Genomic DNA, 20,599 nt, shown 5'->3' on the forward strand with positions numbered 1-20,599 from the left:
ACGTTTATTTATTTTTGGGACAGAGAGAGACAGAGCATGAACGGGGGGAGGGGCAGAGAGAGAGGGAGACACAGAATCGGAAACAGGCTCCAGGGTCTGAGCCATCAGCTCAGGGCCTGACGCGGGGCTCGAACTCACGGACTGCGAGATCGTGACCTGGCTGAAGTCGGACGCTTAACCGACTGCACCACCCAGGAGCCCCCAAAAAATTTTTTTTAAATAAAAAAAAAAAAAGATTCATCCTCTAAGACTGAACCAATTGTATTCTTGCTTCAATGTACCTCTTAAGATAACATCCATATTTTACTTTTGGAGCTGGAAAAGTCAGTCCTACCACTGTTCATCATTTTTTTTTTTAATCAGAGAATATATCTTACAAAGCTGAAAATTACCCTCTGTATAATTTCCAACTGTAGAATATTTCTTCCAGGGGTTGCCTGGGTGGCTCAGTCGGTTAAGTGTCCAACTCTGGGTTTTGGCTGAGGTCGTGATCTCATGGTTCTTTGAGTTCAAACCTTGCATCAGGCTCTGCACTGTCAGTGCTTTGGGATTCTCTCTCTCTCTCTCTCTCTCTCTCTCTCTCTCTCTCTCTCCCCCACTCCACTGCTCGTACTCTCTCTCTCTCTTTCTCAAAGTAAATAAACTAAGAAAAAAAAGAATATTTCTTTCACATGGTAGACCTTTTGCTTTTTGTAGGTAGAAATCAAAGCTGCCACTCTCTCTTCTCACCTTATTACCGTTGTCATAAGTCATCTTTAAACACCCCTCTTCTCATCTTGGAAAGGGGGGGAATTGCATCTCCCTATTTCATTGTATTTAGTCTCAATTAATCAGTTAATGAATATCTAATATGTGTTTGTCACCTTACACAGAAATCACAAAACAAGGGTGAACAGTGAATGGCCCATTTACCCATCACCCTAAGATCAGTTACTTTCATTATCTGTGTTCCCTTTATTGTTTTCCCATATGTAGATGCATGTATTACATTCATTCCATTTGTTTAAGAAACATTTATTCAGGGACGCCTGGGTGGCTCAGTTGGTTAAGCGTCCCACTTCGGTTCAGGTCATGATCTCGCAGTTCATGAGTTTGAGCCCTGCGTCAGGCTCAGAGACTGGAGCCTACTTCAGATTCTGTGTCTCCCTCTCTCTCTCTGCCCCTCCCCTGCTCATGCTCTGTCTCTCTCTGTCTCTTAAAAATAAATAAATATTAAAAATAATGTATTTATTCAGTGCCTTCTGAAAGTTTAGACACTGTATTACATGCAAGGAACAAAAGAAAATACACATGGTCGTGCCCTTGTTTGAACTATGATAAATTCAGTCAAGGGAATGTCTAAGGTGCGGGGTGATGGGAGGAGAAGGGCCCTATCCAGGCAGATGAAATGACGTGTGCAGACATTGAAACACAAGTGCAATCCCCAGTCACCCTAAAAGGTAAATATTTCAGTATATCAATAGTAGTTAATGGTGTCTGTTTTTATTTTGTGATGTCAAATTGGTACAGGAAATACCTCCATAATACATTTAATTCTTACATGAACTTATGGATAAATGAAATCTCCATATGTAGCATTATTTCCTTTAGCTCATTTCAACGGGATTGCTGCGTTAAATCAAATGAAAATGAGATTGCCCATTTACTGTGTATTTCTCTTTTCAGGAACACCACGTATTGCAGCAAAGTTGCATTTCCTCTTGAAGTGGTTCAGAAAGATAGCTGCTTCAATTCCTCCATGAAACTCCCAGTGCATAGACTATATATAGAATATGGTGTTCAGAAGATCACTTGTCCAAATGTAGATGGATTTTTTCCTTCCAGTGTCAAACCAACCATCACTTGGTATATGGTAAGCAAGCTCAAGAGCATTTTGCCCTCTCTAAAATGCCAATAACTGTTGAGTTAATGTAGAGAATGCCATTTTGCCCATCAGATTTCTTATTCTTCCTTAATAGCTTTATACAAATCTTTTATCACTTCCTCAGTTTGTGCCATTTTAAAGAAAGTGGTAGAGAATGCTTTGTCTCCATCCACCATCTCCCAAATTACATTCAGTGGATAACTAGAATTACTATATTTCTATTAATTTCGTATGAAATACCATTGGAGAAATGCCACATGCTTCTGCTGGCTGCTGAGTGAGGCCAGCAGCTGCCCGTTCTTCTGGTGTATTTCAACACCTTGATTAATCAACACTGTATTTTATTATTACTTGTGTGTGTGTTTATGTTTGCCCTCATTTGTGGACACAATCCTTCTGTGGTCTTTTGCACATCTAAGAGACTTGGAAATTGTTTAATCAAAAATGAAAGTGTTGGAGGTGGCCCCTGGGGTAGTGGCATTGTTGTTTAATGTCTTCAAATATCCACAGAAGCCAAAGCTAAACCCTTCTGGACCACATTTACATGTGTTTGTAAAACATGCATCTACTTATGGGAAAACCACACACAGAATCAGTGTCTAGGGAAGAGGGCAGATGGAAGTAATGTGGTACCTTGCAGACTTGACAATAGGGAACCCCCCAAAAGCCAGTGGTACTCACTGGAAAGTAAGGTGGGCCAATTTGAGAATAGCAGCTGAAATAAGGAAGAGTTATGCTCTCAAATAGAAGGTGAATCCAAGAGGCCCATAGTAAGAAGTTCTGAAGGGATGGAAATAGTCCAAGTGCCTTGTAACTCTGAATAAAATGCCACCTCCACTGAGGACAAGCTGCTGGGAGTGTGATCAAAAGTAAACAGGATCACTGGGGCACCTGGGTGGCTCAGTCCGTTAAGTGTCTCACTCTTGATTTCAGCTCAGGTCATGATCTCATGGTTCATGAGATCGAGCCCCACATGGGGCTCTGCACTGACAGCTTGGGATTCTGTCTCTCCATTTCTCTCTTCCCTCTCACACGTGCATGAGCTCTCAATAAATAAATAAATAAATAAATAAATAAATAAATAATAAACTTGAAAACAAATAAACAGGATCAGGACAATACAGAGGAAGAAAAGAGAAGGAACAGCTAAAAATGGAAGAGCAGAAGAGGCTCAGGAAATCTCAAGATCCTAGTTTGTAAGAGAGATCTCTGTGAAGTTAGAAAATCTGCCAACCTAAAAGCTCAGGGAAAACAAAACAAAATAAACAAACAAAAAAAAAACCCCAACTTTACATAAAAATAAACAACAAAAAAACCAAGGGAAAAATCCCATTCAAAGTTATAAGAAAAAGAAGAATAAGAAGCAGAATAACATTTCTTTTTTTTTTTTTTTCAACGTTTATTTATTTTTGGGACAGAGAGAGACAGAGCATGAACGGGGGAGGGGCAGAGAGAGAGGGAGACACAGAATCGGAAACAGGCTCCAGGCTCTGAGCCATCAGCCCAGAGCCTGACGCGGGGCTCGAACTCACGGACCGCGAGATCGTGACCTGGTTGAAGTCGGACGCTTAACCGACTGGGCCACCCAGGCGCCCCGCAGAATAACATTTCTATCAAAAAAGAAAATGCATGCCAGAAGGACATAATATGACTTACTGTTTCAAAAATGAGCCACAAGACATTAAGAAATGATATAAGATGAGAAAGAATAACATAGATAAATAAGAATTAGAAAAGTCCAGAAGTTATATAATTCAGTAAAAATTTAGAAAGAAGAAAATAAGTCATTTCATAAATGAAGCCTGAAACTAAGAGGAACATAATTGTAAGTGAATGTGATAGATAATGCCTTAATATGTACAGAAAGTAGAGTGGAGAAAATAACTTTAAATGGAAAATAAATGGTGAATAAAAACAAGGAAGCTAGAACGGATATGCCAGTAACACATAAAGTAGACTTTGCCGGAGATAAAGAGGACTTTTCAAAATAATAAAAGGGTCAGTTCATCAGGAAGCCATAAAAATAGTACGTGTGCTTCACAGCAGTGTGTCCAAATGCATGAAGCAGAAGTTGACAGATTTAAAGGAAGAAATAGGCAATTCATAATCATAGTTTAAAATGTTATCGGGGCACCTGGGTGGCTCAGTTGGTTAAGCATCCAACTTCACTCAGCTCAGGTCACATGATCTCACAGCTGGTGAGTTCAAGCCCTGCATCGGGCTTTGTGCTGACAGCTCAGAGCCTGGAGCTTGCTTCGGATTCTGTGTGTGTCTCTCTCTCTGCCCCTAACCCACTAGCATTCTGTCTATGTCTCTCTCAAAAATAAATAAACATTAAAAAAAATTTTTTTAAGAAATAAAAATAAAAAATAAAAATAAATAAAATGTTAACATCTAACAGTTTAAGTCATTAATGAAATGACCTAGAAGCTAACTTTAAGAGTTTTCCATTGGTTGAAAATGGAACAATTTGAACTTCAGGAGGGATTAGTCACAATGGGTTAAATCTTAAGAATTAAATTTAAATCTGTAAGTTCATACTATTTCAAAATAATCGGTCACATTTAGTGGATGATAGAAATCAGTTTGTTATCTTGAAAACTGGTAAAGGGAAAATATCAAGTATTTTTTCTGCCTTTTCTATAAGAAATGTGCACCGAGTAATGAAATAGTACAGAGAAGTGTGTTTTTATAAAAGTATATAATCATTTTTCAACACCGAAAAAATTAATAAATCTAAGCATTAAGAATCAGTGACTGGTACCATCATAAGAAATCAAACAGCTGGACATATTCGTTCTTATGAAAGAATAAAATATCACCTATAATTGTTCCAAATGGATTAAACCTGAGTCTGATTTGGATCCTGCTGCCATTTTGCAGGATATATAGAGAAGAGGGGAATGTATTGATCTACACAATGAGTTTGCAGTCAGCAAAATCCATACTGGAGAATTCTATAGGCCTTGAGTTATTCAACAGATAAATTGCAAGAAAAAAGAAAGGCATGATGTGAAAATGTGTAGATTCAAAGAAACATATAAGACACATTTAAAAATGGTTGAGACTATAGTGTCTGTGGAGGTGATGAAATTATAAATGAAAACAAGAAAACAATTCTACTGTGAAAGTATAGATAATGGCCTCTTTGGGGGATAATAAAAGATCTGTGATTGACATGGGGCATGCAGAAACTTTTCAGGGGTGAGGAGTACTGTTCTATTCCTGGACCTCAGTGGTGGTTTGAAGGTATTTGCTTTACAATAATACATTAACTCATATATACATTGAAGTATTTTTTTATATCAATTTTATGTTATACTGAGAGGATTAAGAGAAAGGGAGGGCAAGAGGGAAGAAAGAGAATGAGAGAGAGAGAAAAAGACTGATTTCAGATATATAAAAACCAATTGCAGTATATGGACCTTCATTAAATCGTGTTTTATTCAAACAAACTCTAAAACAACCTAGGAGAAAATCGGGGAACTCTGAACACAGAATATTGATAATACAATGCGTTATTATTACTTTTTAAATTGTGATAATGTTACTACAGTTATGCTTGCAGAAGGGGTCTTGTCACTTGGAGATACACACAGATATATTTACAAGTGAAATTACAGAATGTCTGTCATTTGCTTCACAATAGTCTTGGGGTGCAGTGAGTAGGTGTAAATGAAGTAAGACATAGCTCGAATTGATACTTTTGAGGCTAGGTACAGGTACAGGGGATCATTGTGTATTCTATGATTGTAATGTTCTGTAGTAAAAAAGATAAAAAATGATTAAAAGAATCATATGAACAATTTTATATCAATAAGTGTAAAGTATTTTCCAGTTTTTTAAAAATGTATTCTTCTATTTACCTGCAAATGAGTTCTCTCATCTCTAACCCTGTTCACTTTCTCTGTACTTTGAATACTCAATAGTCTGAAAAACTTAATTTTATTTCCTTATGTATTCTATAATTTTCCTTCTTTTTTCTTGATACATTCCCAATGCCTGGCATGTCCCCTATTCTTTCATTAGAACATATCAAATTCTACTGTCTTCATATCAATGTTTGTTCCCTGTTCTCTCCAGCTATAGATAATTTTTCCCTGATATAATCCCACAGCTACTTATTTATGCCTGTCTCCATCTCACTTTTCACTTCCTTTATTGTTTTACAGTCATTTTTCATTTCATTTCATTACAGTCATTTTCAACAGCTGTTAAAGATCAATTGTATTCAATGAAATATGTCAGGGGGTTATAATCAATGAGATATATGTCCTGCCCTACATAGTTTCAAAAAGAGACCACAGTTTAATTCAGACAAGTTTATAAATAAGAATTCTTGGGGTCCGTGGGCAACCCCAAGCATCTGACTCTTGATATCAGCTCAGGTCATGATCTGATGGTTTATGCAGTCGAGCCCTGTGCCAGGCTCTGCACTGAGAGTACGGAGCCTGCTTGGTATTCTTTCTCTTCCTCCGTCTCTGGCCCTCCCCTGCTCACATGCTCTCTTTCTCTCTCTCTCTCTCTTTTTCTCTCAAAATAAAAATAAAAATAAAAGAATTCTTACTCTTATCAAAAGTAGAATTCTAACTTCCACAAGAGTGACAAACATCGTTAATGTTGGTTTTAAGAAGAGGGAGAAATTTACATGCCTGTGCCCTGTGAGACTGACTATTTCTTGAGAGTAAAGTTATAGCACACCCATCTCTGTATTCTTAATGATTTCCAGATTTTTTGGTTTTCCTGGTTGGATGAATGTTGGTGCTATTAGCCAAGGTATGAAACAGCAGGGAAGAAGCAGGTTTGGGGGGCAAGTAATGTATTTAGATAATGTCAGATGGAGTTAGAAGTGTCTGTGAGATACCTATGTGGCAGTGACCTGTAGGCAGTGGCTACGTGTGTGTGGGTCTAGACCTTAGAAGAAAAAGTCAAAGCTAGAGACAGAGAATTAGATGCATCTATATGATAGTTGAATCCCTTAAGAAAACAAAATAAAATGATAAGAGAAAAGGGCTAATGTGAAAATCTGGAGAGAATATTCATGGGTGAATAAAAGCAGGAAGCCTGGAAAGAAGATCAAGAAAAAAGTCATAGCAGTGAAACCATTGCCATGGCAGATACCCAACAATGTGCAGGTGACTAAAAAGGACAATCAGTAACCAGACATCCTTTCTATTCTATGATTATGAAAAGGTTGCTACTGATGTGTGCTATACTGCTTTTTATTTCTCCATCTTGGAGTAATTGACACCTTTAATCCTAAGAGTTCTGCAATCTTGGGAGCAAAATCAGTGTTCTTAGAAGGGGCATTCTCCTACGCTGACATTGCTTTTCATTTTCTACCATCTACAGTCACTCCCTGCATCCATCTGGGTTTCTTGGCCCTCCTACAGTAACTCTCTCAGTTGTTATCAGCTGAGTTCCCTACCCTGACGTTGGAGAAATGGTCTCTTTTAGTAATAACTGTGAGAGTTAAAAGACACATTTATCAGTTCCAGCAAATTTGTTTTCCTGTTGGCAGAAAGGTGAAAACGAATGAATTGAAAGGAGGAAAAGGAGACTAACATTTCTTGCATTTTAGTGGTAAAATACATTGTACTGGGTACTTTATATGTTATATGTAACACTTACCACAATCCTTCAGGGTAGATATCATTAGGAACAAGAAGCTCAGAAAGGTAAACAAGAATAGCTGACATTTACCAAGCACAGGAATTTTTCCAAATGCTTTAATTATTTTCATTCTCTCAACATGAAGTAAACTCTGCTGTTCGCTCCATTATATCGTTATGAAAACCCCCAGGTATATAGTGGTTGAGAGATTTTTCCAAGGTCCCAGAGCTATGAGCTAAGATTCAACCCTATACAATCTATGTCAGGAGCCCATAGTTTTACACTATTTTATATAATTTACTCAAAACAATCCAGCCAATATTGGGAGAATCTGGAATTTCAAGCCACTTCTGTTGGGTTCTAAAGATTATACTCTTCAGAAATGACACAGAGAGAGCACTCCAGTCTTTATTTCTGGAGCATAAAGCATTTATTTTTTATTTTTTTGCATTTATTTATTTTTGAGACAGAGAGAGACAGAGCATGAACGGGGGAGGGACAGAGAGAGAGAGGGAGACACAGAATCGGAAGCAGGCTCCAGGCTCTGAGCCATCAGCCCAGAGCCCGACGCGGGGCTCGAACTCATGGACCACGAGATCGTGACCTGACCTGAAGTTGGACGCTCAACCGACTGAGCCACCCAGGCGCCCCTGGAACATAAAGCATTTTGAAGGGCAGAGCAGGTTTTGCACATGGATTAGGTTAAGGGAGTCTGTGGGCCATAAGGAAACCTGTGGAAATAGGGCCTCGGGGAAGTGAGAGGGGGCTCAGAAACCTGGGATTAGTGGGAGCAGAAGATCCAAAGTTTCTCTTTCAGAATTGCAGGGGACATGGGGCAGACTTGACTTTTTCTTCTCTGTGTGTCTTCTCTCCTCCTGTCTTTCTGCATGGCAGGGTTTTCTTCAGTCTGGGCCCAGAATTCATAGGTCTCTAATTCAACAACCCTGTGAGTTAAACTGATGTTCAGTAAATGTTTGTTGAACAAGCCAGGTTTTGTTACTAGCCTGGAAAGCAAACCATGGCTTGGAAGTGATTTACTGAATTTCAAATAGCCAGCTTATAAAAGAACTTCTGGAACAAAACACGTGTATAAATTGGAGGCTGCCTGTTTGTTCTCATAGGGACTTCCAAATACATAGGAATAAAGACACAGGTAAGTGTGATCCTGTTGTTGTTGTTACTATTATTATTTATTCGGAGACTTAAGCTTTAAAATATGGCGAGCCATCCTAACTTTTATACTACTGGATCATTCCTCGTTCTCATCGGTATAACTGGGCATGTGAACATTTTTTGCCAGAGACACTTGTAGAAACCAAGGCAAATTTTCCCTTCCTACTGAGGATCAGAGGAACCACTTTAGTAGGTGTTTTGGATATTACATTTATGGCAGCTGCTGAAATGTTCTCAAGTGCTATTTAGCAGAATAGATATCATTCCGGATATCACTTTGCAAATAGCTGGTTTTCCTTGTACTCAGTGTGATCATTAAAATTGGGATATTACCTCCACCTCTAATTTTCAGTGTGAGATTAATCAGAATTGGCCAGATATTGTTTATAAATCTCTCAGAAAATTGAAAAACTTTTGCCTCTTTTGACAAAATGCCATCAGGAAAGCACATTTCTGAAAGCGTGCCAGGCTTGGCCTTCTTGTTGGCACGGCACGTATTGTTAAGTTAGTCCAAGGACTATGTAATAGACTTTATTTTAAGGTGCTTGTTTCAATTTGATCTGACATCTTAGTTTGGTTCGTTCTTTATCTCTTTCCTTTCTTTATGGTCCCTATATAATGATTTTTAACCTTTGGTATAAAGGAAGTGTGTATCATATTTTCTTTCCAAGCCATACACATTTAATTCTATATATGCCTATATACATACACAGCATTTTACACATAGTTTGAGGGCTTCTGGGGAGTTAAGTTACATCCTTTAAACTTAAACCCAGTTCAAATATCTGGGAAGCCCTGAAGCTGACTTTAGCTGAATGAATCACCCACTCTGTATTTTGACAGCACTTAAATTACACCTCACCTTTGTTACTGTAATGACTGCACTTTTCTCTCCTGTCCTGGGTAGACCTCTCTCTTTCTATCCCTTGAATCACAAGCACACAGCACAAAACAGAGCCTCTGCACTCTGTATTTAGGAATTGATTAAATACCTGAATGAATTAGACCGGACTGGAAAATTCCATGGGAATAAGGGCCATTTCTGTTTTTACCGTCTACTGTGTGTGTGCCCATCTCCTAACATAGTACCTGTCACGTGGGAAGGGTTTTGTAAATATCTGTTGCGTAAACAATGGATGACATAGTTCTGTTCCCTGGAAGTGACTCCAGTGTAGAACTCTTATAAAATTTCGTGAACAAGTATGATGCATCCAGACCAACCTGGATGCCAAAATGTCAGTAGATATTCCTAACCCATTATTTCTCAGTTAAACTCTTTGTATCCTCGCTTGCAGTTTCCCCATCTGTCCTACAGCTCACCCATCCCATGTCTCATATTTCTTGTATTCATCTTCTTGTTCTCATTTGCATACCGCTTGAACTTGAAACTCCACATCTTGAGCTTGCTTCTCTCATTCATATTTTTGACCACACAACACAAATGTATTGTGTAAATGTATTGCATGTTTACCGTGTGCCAAGCATTGGGCAAGTTGCTGCCCATGTGGATACAGTACTCATCTACCCCCTCTACCTGCCCCTAAGAGTACCTCTTGTAGAGGAAGAAATACACATGAAAAGAAATCACTACAATAACGTTGGTGAAGGACTCACACAGAAGGCAAAATGCTGTAAGAGTGGAGGGGGTTCGTTCACACTTTTCCTTGTCCCTGGAGTGGCATCTCCCATGTCTCCCCTCCTCCTACAGAGGTGGTAAAAGTCTACTTAACCCTTTAAGAAGCCAGTCCACATTTTCCTTCTCCATGAAGTTTTTCTAAATGTTTTCTGTTTAATCTTTCCCCCCACTCCCCTACCCCAATATGCTTTCCACAGTATTTGTTGCGATTCTCCATTAGACTGCGTACCTAGAGGTTAGGAACTGTATCTTCACCATTCTTGTGCTCTCATACAGTTCTTTAAAAGTTGTAGGTTGGTAGGGGCGCCTGGGTGGCGCAGTCGGTTAAGCGTCCGACTTCAGCCAGGTCATGATCTCGCGGTCTGCGAGTTCGAGCCCCGCGTCAGGCTCTGGGCTGATGGCTGAGAGCCTGGAGCCTGTTTCCGATTCTGTGTCTCCCTCTCTCTGCCCCTCCCCCGTTCATGCTCTGTCTCTCTCTGTCCCAAAAATAAATAGACGTTGAAAAAAAAAATAAAAAAAAAAAAGTTGTAGGTTGGTTAAATGGACATATTTGTCCCCTTTTACTCACAACATCACCTAACTCACACCCCACACTTCAGCACATGATTTATTTCCTCTCGAAGATCTCAAAGTCATTTCTTGTGTTGTTCTTTACCTATACATTGTGGTAGGTTGTCATGGCCACCACTATATGTTGGAAAAGAATTTCTCCTGTCCAACTTCTCTCTTTTTAATTCAAAATGAGGAACTGACTGGTCAACTAAGTGGATGACTTGTTTTCTAGTCAGATAAGTGTTTGCTTCACAGTGGAAATCAATTTACCGTTAACCGTTTATTGTATTTGGAAACATTTTTTTTCCCCCTTGGACACCTTTAGATTCTTGTTCAAATCTTTTTTTTTTTCCCGGATTCCAAATAAATGATTTTGAAATATGTAGGATTTATTTTTAGGAATAGTTTATTAGGTTTGAAAGTATCCTATGTGTATCAGGTGCATGTACCAAAGGGTCCAGAGATGCAATTGCATATAGGAAATAGAGTTCATCACACACTACAGGCTAAAGTTAATGGTTATTTATAGTTAAACAATGCCTCGCAGGTCCCCCTACCATGCACATGCACATGCACATTTAGAATGTAAAATGTTTCTTTCATTTCCTTTGCTAACATGCTATAGGTCTTATAACTTAAAAATGGCTTTTCATTTCTTTTGGTTAAATCTAGCTAATTTAAAATATTTGAATGGTAAGCCTTTTCTGAATAGTAGATTAGACCCCAAACTTTCCCATTGATTTTTATGGAATATTCCTTAATTCAAAATGCTTTCCTAGACAAAGAAGCTCTAAGAAAAACCTGTCCCTGGTCGACATTTTTATCCTTTATGGAAAGAAGGGAAGAACTCACAAGAAAGCATACTTAGACCATTGACACACAGGCCCATTGAATACCTTTAAGTGTATCCATCCCAAATTTCAAGTTCATGTTCATGGGTTCAAATAAGAAGAAAAAGAGAGAGCTAGCAAGAGATCAACACATACCTGTTTTGTGCCATTTTCCTTGCTATATAGATGTGTCTGATTCTATTTCTCTGTTCATGATGAGTCCATAAGAGCTGATCCTTTGTTTTATTCAATGTTGTATTCTCAGGACCTCACACAGTGGCTGGTATGTGATTTATGATTAATGCTCAAGGGTGAATGAATTAATGAGTGAATGAATGAAAAGACTTTGAGCCAGAAGTGTTTCTTCATATTTTTAGTACATACTATGAATCCTAAAACAATGTGTTTTTGAATAGTTTTTACATAAATGATACTTAGTCAAAAAAGAAAGGTTTCTTTTAGCACATTCTTAAGAAGTACTATTGACCAGTTTAGTACTAGTTGTCAACTTCCTTTTTTAAAATTGTTTTTAATGTTTATTTAGTTTTTGAGAGAGAGAAAGAGAGAGAGGGAGAACTTGAGTAGGGAAGGGGTAGAGACAGAAGGAGACATGGAATCTGAATCAGGCTTCAGGCTCTGAGCTGTCAGCACAGAGCCTGACACAGGGCCCGAACTCATGAATCATGAGATCATGACCTCATGAAGTCAGAAGCTTAACCCACGGAGCCACCCAGGTGCCCCATAGTTGTTCAACTTCTTATCCTGAAGAGTGTAATTGTACAGTTTCTCACTATCTATGGGAATCAACCTTATTTAAATGATAGAGCCATGGCATGCTATTAACACTGGGACTGGCCCAGGTACAGCATATGTGCATAACCAGGGAAGGGAGACAGGGTCAGTTGGGGTTCAAAGAAAAGGCCTCAAAGCAGGTGGATCTAGATTTAAATTTTAGCTCTGACACTACCTAGCTCTATGGCATTGGCAATCACTTAACCTTTCTAGGCCTTTCTTTATATCCTCATCTAGAAAATGGGCATAAGAACATTCCAAACTTGCTAAGTTTGAAATAAAGATTAAGTGAGATAACAGAGAGCATGTCACTACATGTGTCAATATAATTTTTCCAGCCTCAACTAACTCCCAAGGACAGGTGTTCATTCTTAGTTAAGAAGCTAGTCAAAAACCTTTGTTCTTATATCTGAAAAACTGAGTTTTGGTTTTGCTGTGTATTATCTGGAATACCTCCTTATCTGTCTCATTTTTTTTTCCACCTGTAAAACTAGAGCATATTTAGTGTGATCTGTCTACTTCATGTGGATTTAAGAACAGCTAACCTAACAAATGAGAGAAGAAAATAGCTTTGAGCTGTTTAAATGAAAGGTGCCACAAAAATCAAATAGAATTCTATAGATAGTCTAAACTCAATTTAAACCAAATCTGACATAAATTCATTATAAGAGTACAGGTCTCTGTGGCCTTATTCTTTGTGATAACCTAAGAACATTGAAATACTTTGCTGATGTGACAAGTGTCTAGAAACACTGTTTATCAAAACAAGATAAATTGCATTCAGAAAATAAGCGTATAACAGCTTCCTCTTGATGATCATTTCCATGAATCAAAAGTTTAGTGATATTCTTAAAAGACATAGTTCCTGTGACAAAGCATTGCAAAATATGCCATTTAGTGTAACTATCATATTTCAAAACACATGCTCCAGGAATTGACGTAAGAAAACCGTAAAGTTTCAAGAATCAAAGTTAAATATGTGAATACAGTAAATCTAAGCTATAAGCCAATAATAGCTTCCCAGAATTTTCAAGAGCTACAAAACCTTAGGTATAACCCAGTCCATTTTGTTACAGATTATTGATTTTTTTATTTTTTCATTTTATTTTTAAAAAATCAAATATAAATTTTATTTTTGCATAAAAGTTAATTTCAATAAGCTGCGTGGTTTTTTGGTTTTTGGGTTTTTTTGGTTTATGTGAACAGCTGAAAATGTGTATGATACATTCAATTTTTTTAAATATGAAATTTATTGACAAATTGGTTTCCATACAACACCCAGTGCTCATTCCAACAGGTGCCCTCCTCAATACCCATCACCTACCCTCCTCTACCTCCCACCCCCCCCATCAACCCTCAGATTGTTCTCCGTTTTCAAGAGTCTCTTATGGTTTGGCTCCCTCCCTCTCTAACTTCTTTTTTTTTTTTTTTCCTTCCCCTCCCCCACGGTGTTCTGTTAAGTTTTTCAGGATCCACATAAGAGTGAAAACATATGGTATCTGTCTTTCTCTGTATGACTTACTTCACTTAGCATAACACTCTCCAGTTCCATCCATGTTGCTACAAAAGGCCATATTTCATTCTTTCTCATTGCCACGTAGTATTCCATTGTGTATATAAACCACAATTTCTTTATCCATTCATCAGTTGATGGATATTTAGGCTCTTTCCATAATTTGGCTATTGTTGAAAGTGCTTTTTTTTTTTTAAAGAAAACAAAGTTTCTCTAAAAGTAGCTGTTCAACACATAATTTTGTCACAGATGCTGTATTTTTTCTTTAGTTTTTTTTAATGTTTACTTTTGAGAGAGAGAGAGACAGAGAGAGACAGAGACACAGAATCCCAAGCAGGCTCCAGGGTCTGAGCTGTCAGCACAAAGGCTGACGTGGGGCTCAAACTCATGAGCCATGAGATCATGACCTGAGCTGAAGTCCAACGCTTAACTGATTGAGCCACCCAGGCACCGCTGTATTTTTTTATTAATAAAATAAAATAAAATAAAATAAAACAAAACAATAAGCCAATTAGTGGGAATCAGAGAGCCAAAACAGGAGTCCAGTTATGTTTCATGAGCTATTACACTCTCAAAATTTTAAAAATCAACAGAAGTATATGAAAATATAAGTTAGAATAGAAATAAACTTCACTCTTGGTCAGACTCATAAAATATCTTTTAGTTTTAGATTCTGAAGTCTGTAATATTGGATTGTAAAATAAATAAGGAAAACACAAAAAAGTTTGGAAGCGACTGATAGGGTGATTCAACAGGGTGATCAAGAATGCCAAAACCTCAGGGTCGCCTGGGTGGCTCATTCGGTTAAGCATCTGACGCTTGATTTCCGTTCAGGTCAATATCTCACCATCATCGGATCAAGCCCCACATCAGGCTCTGCTCTGAGCATGGAGTCTGCATGGGATTCTCTCTCCTTCTCACTCTCTCTCTTTCAAAAATAAATATTAAAAAAAAGGAAAAGACTGCCAGAACCAGACACCTAAACTAAGCCTGAATTAGCAGAGTGGCTGGACTCCCAAATTAATATAATCAGTGAATAAATGGAGATAGGAAAACTAAGTGTTTCTTAAATGGCAGCAGATGCATTTTCTTAAGTTGCCCTAGTTGTTTTCACAACTTTAATCTTATTTCACTACTAATGTGGGATTTCCAAAATTCAAATACTGGATCCTGAGACAGGAAGCCCATGCTTTTGAATTCCTATCTCAGTTTAGAATTCCTATTTTCATTTTGCATAAAATATAATGAAACATCACATTCATTGTTTACAGAAATATCATTAAGTACTGGACCCAAATAGTTTGTAAAAGGTACAGCCAGCATAGATATTTGTATGTTCCATGTAAAATTAGATGTGTGTATATATACGTGCATTTGTATATTTTCCATGCATGTATCTCAATACTGAATGCCTTTTTTTCCTTCTTCTAGGGCTGCCATAAAATACAGAACTTTAATAATGTAGTACCTGAAGGCATGAGCTTGAGCTTTCTCATAGCCTTGGTTTCAAACAATGGAGATTACACATGCGTTGTTACATATCCAGAAAACGGGCGTACCTTCCATCTCACTAGGACTCTGACTGTGAAGGTGGTAGGTAAGCATGGTTTTGTACTAAGTGCACACAGCAAAATGCAGTAATTTTGTTTTGGCTCTTGATAGTTTATTACAAACAGGTATGTAAATTCTATGAGAAAAGAGGTTGATCTTTTTTGTTCACTGTGCTGGAGCCACAACACATTCCACATTCAGAGTAGGCACTCAATACCTATCAGTGTACTGCATGAATCATTGGTCTATATGAATGAATGAGGAGTGGAAACAGTGCCGGGTGAATCTGTGTTCAACTTGTACCCATGCCATTTATTAGCAAAATGCCTTTGCTCAGGGTGTCAGTCTCCTTGTCTGTCCTCTGGGACTAAGAGAACCTCACATTCAGTATAGTTGGGAATATCAGAAATAATATATATATTATGTTAACCCAGTTCCAGGCAAAGAGTGGAAACTCAATGAATAGTAGTTAATATTATTGTCAAAAAAAGTGTTGTATTTGAATTAAATGAGCTCTGTCTTTCTATGTACTGGAACTGTTATAGATGGAGCTGCTTGCTGGCAGGGTTCAACCATTGCTTTGCCACGAGAGAACAGGTGGTGGGAAATGAGGAAAGTGGAAAGGACAATATTCAGGCCATAGTCAAAAGACTGTCAAATCCAGAAATCAAGAGGACCAGTGTCAGGATAGGTGGCAATTAGGGGAGAGCCCTGAATACCCTGTGCCCATGGTATTCAAAATGAGAGCATATCAGAGTGAAAACGTTTCACACCCCATCTTTTCATAGATGTCATTGAGACACAACAACACAAAGTAACCTGATTTGGGGGCTCCTGGGTTAAGTGTCCTACTCTTGTTGTCCGCTCAGGTCATGATCTCAAGGTGGTGAGATAGAGCACTGTGTTGAGCTCCATGCTGACCACTGAGCATGGAGCCTGGTTAGGATTCTCTCTCACCTTCTCTCTCTGCCCCTCCCCCACTCCCTTCCCCCCTCCCCCCTCAAAATAAATAAAAAAAAATTAAAAACAAAAAAACAAACAAAAAAAAATCAAAGTAAACTGTTTAGAGATGCTCTGTTAGTGGAAGAAGTGATTCCAAATCCCAGGTTTCTTATTCTTGGTTCAGGGCCTTCTCTACTAGTTTGACATAATTTGGGCATAATTTTTAAGGGCTTTAACATAATAGTACAAATAAAATTCAAACTGAAAAATTTTGTAATCACCTCTCCTCTTCCTCTTCCTACTTTTGGAATAATGCTGAGCTGGGAACTAATTCAGAAGAGAAATCAGACTAAATTTTTAACTTAACATGAATGGGGATACCAGGTGGCTCAGGTCATGATCTCACTGTGAGTTCAAACCCCATACTGCACTGACAGTGTGGGGCCTGCTTGCTATTCTCTCTCTCCTTCTCTTTCCACCCATCCTGTGCTTGCACTCTCTCGTTCTCTCTCAAAATAATAAACATTAAAAAAAGAGAGAGAACTTAACATGAATGGCCTTAAAAAGCCAAATGAATAATCTAACCTTAAATTCATCTTGGAAATTATTTCTGATATAGATTCTTAAATTCAGGATTAGGAAAGTTGAGAATAGGCATGCTTGGTCACCTTTATAAATACGGAAGTTGACAGATGCTGATGTGAGGTGTGGTTCTTATCTAACCTTCAAGCAAAATACAAGTTTGTTTTTTAAAGCTGTGAAGTATTGAGTACTTATAATATACCAATAGGATGCTTTAATATGCATTACTTAATTTAATATGCATGATTTAATTTAATTCTTATAATGAACCTGTGCAGTAAGTTTAATTATCCTCCTTTTAGAGGTGAGGAAAATTAGCTTTTGAAAGATTAAGTAACAACCCAGAGTCATATGGTTAGTACATGACCAACTAAGGATAAGAACCCCGGTGGTTAAATCTTTGAAGCCTTTACTCTTAAACATGACACTGTAAAACCCCGTGGGGGTATTTTTCTTTCAATTTAGAAATATAGAATGTTATAAAGAGCAGCAATCCTAAGAATTAACAGTCAACTGACACAGACATCAGGTAGACTTGTGTGCTGGCTTCATAAATGTGATTTTGAATTTTCCATTTACATATTTGTTTACTTAATATTTACTTATTTAGCCAAGTCCCATACTAGACACTCAAGCATGTTCTGGAGAAATATGTAGAAAAGAAACAATTGAGTAAGACATGAAAGCAATTTATCTTATACTATTAGAAGTATATTTCATGTAAGCTTTGGAAAGCAAAAACACTGGTTAAATCTTCTGTCCTGAAACATGGAAGCTACTTAGTATTTTATGTATGTCTCTTTGTTTGTTTTAAATGAATGAAGTGTTGTAATTTACTGTACATTGAGCTATTGGCCCTGTCAGGAAGAATTGCCAAACGATGCCAGGAAGTTGGACAAAAGTTTACAAAAGAGCAAATCTTGGAAGTGGGTTATGAGAGATAAGGGCTACATGATTTAACATCATCTCCCTTTTGTCTCTTCCTCTCGAACATAGGCTCTCCAAAAGACGCATTGCCTCCTCAGATCTATTCACCCAATGATCTTGTAGTCTACGAGAAAGAACCAGGTAATTATAGCTGTGCCTCTTAATTTCAGTTAGATTCTCTTAATTACAAGGAATAAAATGTCACTTAAGTTAAAGTATGAGAATAGAGGGCTATTGTAGGGAAACAACATGAAGTGAAACTTGAAATGGTGTCAGAAACGAAGGCAGCTCTGGGGATTAGCTCCTTCGTCCATCTCTTGGGTGTCTCTGGGATTCTCGGCTTCTCTCTCCGCAGCTGCTCCCTTCGTCCTCTGCAGTGGCTCCCCTCTCCTGATTAGTGATTTCTGTGTGATGCACACATTAGCTTGCACAGGCCTTGTGTTTTCCAAGACTGCAACATAAGCACAAGACTTCCTTTAAGCTTTTACTCCACTGCAGAGGGGCGAGGGCAGGAGATCAAAGGAAGACTATGACTTTAACGGATAACAACTGGTAGACCTCATACAGCTTGATGAGAACACTATTGGGTGCTTCCTGTGGCTGTCTGGGGCTCCTTTTAGTTTTCATAATTTTCCACTCTGGACAAAAATCTTCTGTGACCAACCGAATAAGGCATAATTTGTTATTCTTCTGGCTCAAAGCCTCCCACAGTTAAATTGAAAACCATAGAAAATTTTAAGAGTTTCTATATTGTATCCTTTACAATAAATTCCCTCCAAACCCAATGAAAGGTATAAAAGAACATATTTTTAAAATCTACTAAAGATAGCAGAGGTCGTGACCAAATGTAGGTAGAAAACAATGATGCCCTCCTAAAATTAAGATAAAGTTTCAAATAGTGAGCTGCCTGTAAAACAAACAAACAAAGAACACACTAAGAGGTCCGCCAACCCCAAATGGACCACATTTCCCAGAATTCTCAGTGGCTTTGTATAGTAATATGTACATTCTTCCTGCTCTCAGGTGAACCCTTACGAATGATCTAGTGTGTTTCATCTACCTCTACCTACCGTATGATTGCAAAATCTATGTTCATGTTTCCTTCCTGCATATTAATATAGAAACTGAAGGGGAAGGCGTAAGAACCATGCATCTTAGAGGAAGGGATGGAGTAGGACCACTCAGTGAGACATACCTGAGTTCAAATTTGGATGACAATATAATTTGTCATCTCAACCTGCACACTTTCTGAGAGTGAAAGCAGCCGATATCAATAACTAACTAGGAAAGTAGGCATAGAACAGAGCTGTCCTGGGTAAGCTGGAATGGAAGTCATTCTGGGTCAAATTCTGGTCTGCCACTTATTAACAATTTCATCTAGGAATGGCATTTAACATCTTTAAGCATTAGTTTGCACATCTATAAAAGGTGGATTTTAAAAATACCCCATAGTATCTTATTAAAATTAAATGAGGCCACTAATAAATATAAATATTTATCACAGCAAATTATATAAAGGTCTTAGTAAGTATGCTGCTGCTCTTTGTCTCATTATTATCATTTTCTGCCTCCGGATCCCCCTGACCTCATGTTCCATCTTGGAAAGATAGCAGAGAATGTTATTCATAAATACTAATATTTATAAATATATAAATATTCACTATATATATTAACTACATATAATATTCACTATATATAAATATATATGTAAATGATATTTAAACTTATTGACTGCACCTTTATAGCCGGACCTGACCTGCCTCTCAGCATTGGCATTACCCTGTATTTTTTGGGCCAAGTTCCAACAATCTGGAGAACCTCTCCTCAGTCACTGTTTATGAGGGAAATAAAGGATAAGAGTAGTCCATGGAAGTTTAGGGCTCCAAGTATGTTGACAGAGCCTCTTTGAACAAATACTGTTATAGTAGAATATACATGGATTGTATAAAAAGATGGTCATTCTGGAAATTTGGTATAAAGCTGCTCCACCTTTTTTCTTGGTTTGTTTATTTTGTAATGAAGTATGGTACATTACTGTGACAGGCCACTTGAAAAGTACTTAGAAGTAGAGTTTTAAGTATACTTTTATAGCTTCTGATTAATCAGAGTGGAACCATTATTGCCATGTGAAGGGTACACCCTGATGGGTTAACTTGTTATTTTAGGTGAGGAGCTACTCATCCCTTGTACAGTCTATTTTACTTTCCTGAAAGATGCCCGCAATGAGGTTTGGTGGACCATTGATGGAAAAAAGCCGGACGACACCAATATTGATGTAACTGTCAATGAAAGGTACTGTTGGCTCAGCCAAGGGGTGACCAACATTTGTCCTCAGTCTAATGCCCTTGGGTATATACTAATCATTGAAAGTAACAACCCTGACTTTTCCCCATCATTACCAAAAATCAGCAAGATTTTCAAGTCCTTAGTGGCTGCATTCCAAAGCAGAATTCCTGGATTTGCAATTCAAGACCCAGATACCTTCTGATAATCACACATTCATGATTCTCCCTTCAGAGTAGATGGGATGTGTAGCCCACATGCATGAAAAACTACAATATAGGGCCCTGGATACGTGTAAGCTGGTCAGTGTGGCCCTGTTCTTTTCTTTCTCAAGTCTGGAG

The 20,599-nt window shown here is 38.0% G+C and overlaps 1 protein-coding gene across 5 annotated transcripts in view; it reads left to right on the forward strand.

Moving 5' to 3' along the window:
* The window catches only part of IL1RAP (interleukin 1 receptor accessory protein), a 138,010-nt gene that overhangs the window by 88,731 nt on the left and 28,680 nt on the right, over nt 1–20,599 (forward strand). For all 5 annotated transcript variants that reach the window (XR_005792320.1, XR_005792321.1, XM_040481096.1 and 2 more), the window contains exons 4-7: nt 1,666–1,852; nt 15,405–15,570; nt 18,045–18,116; nt 20,141–20,267. Coding sequence is in view for 3 of the 5 variants with exons in the window: in XM_040481096.1 (XP_040337030.1) it covers nt 1,666–1,852; nt 15,405–15,570; nt 18,045–18,116; nt 20,141–20,267 (552 nt within the window). In the remaining 2 variants the exon portion in view is untranslated. The remainder of the gene's footprint in view (nt 1–1,665; nt 1,853–15,404; nt 15,571–18,044; nt 18,117–20,140; nt 20,268–20,599) is intronic.

The sequence above is a fragment of the Herpailurus yagouaroundi genome, unplaced genomic scaffold (genome assembly GCF_014898765.1).
Source record: "Herpailurus yagouaroundi ecotype Mexico unplaced genomic scaffold, PumYag 159, whole genome shotgun sequence".
In the NCBI taxonomy this organism is placed as follows: domain Eukaryota; kingdom Metazoa; phylum Chordata; class Mammalia; order Carnivora; family Felidae; genus Herpailurus; species Herpailurus yagouaroundi.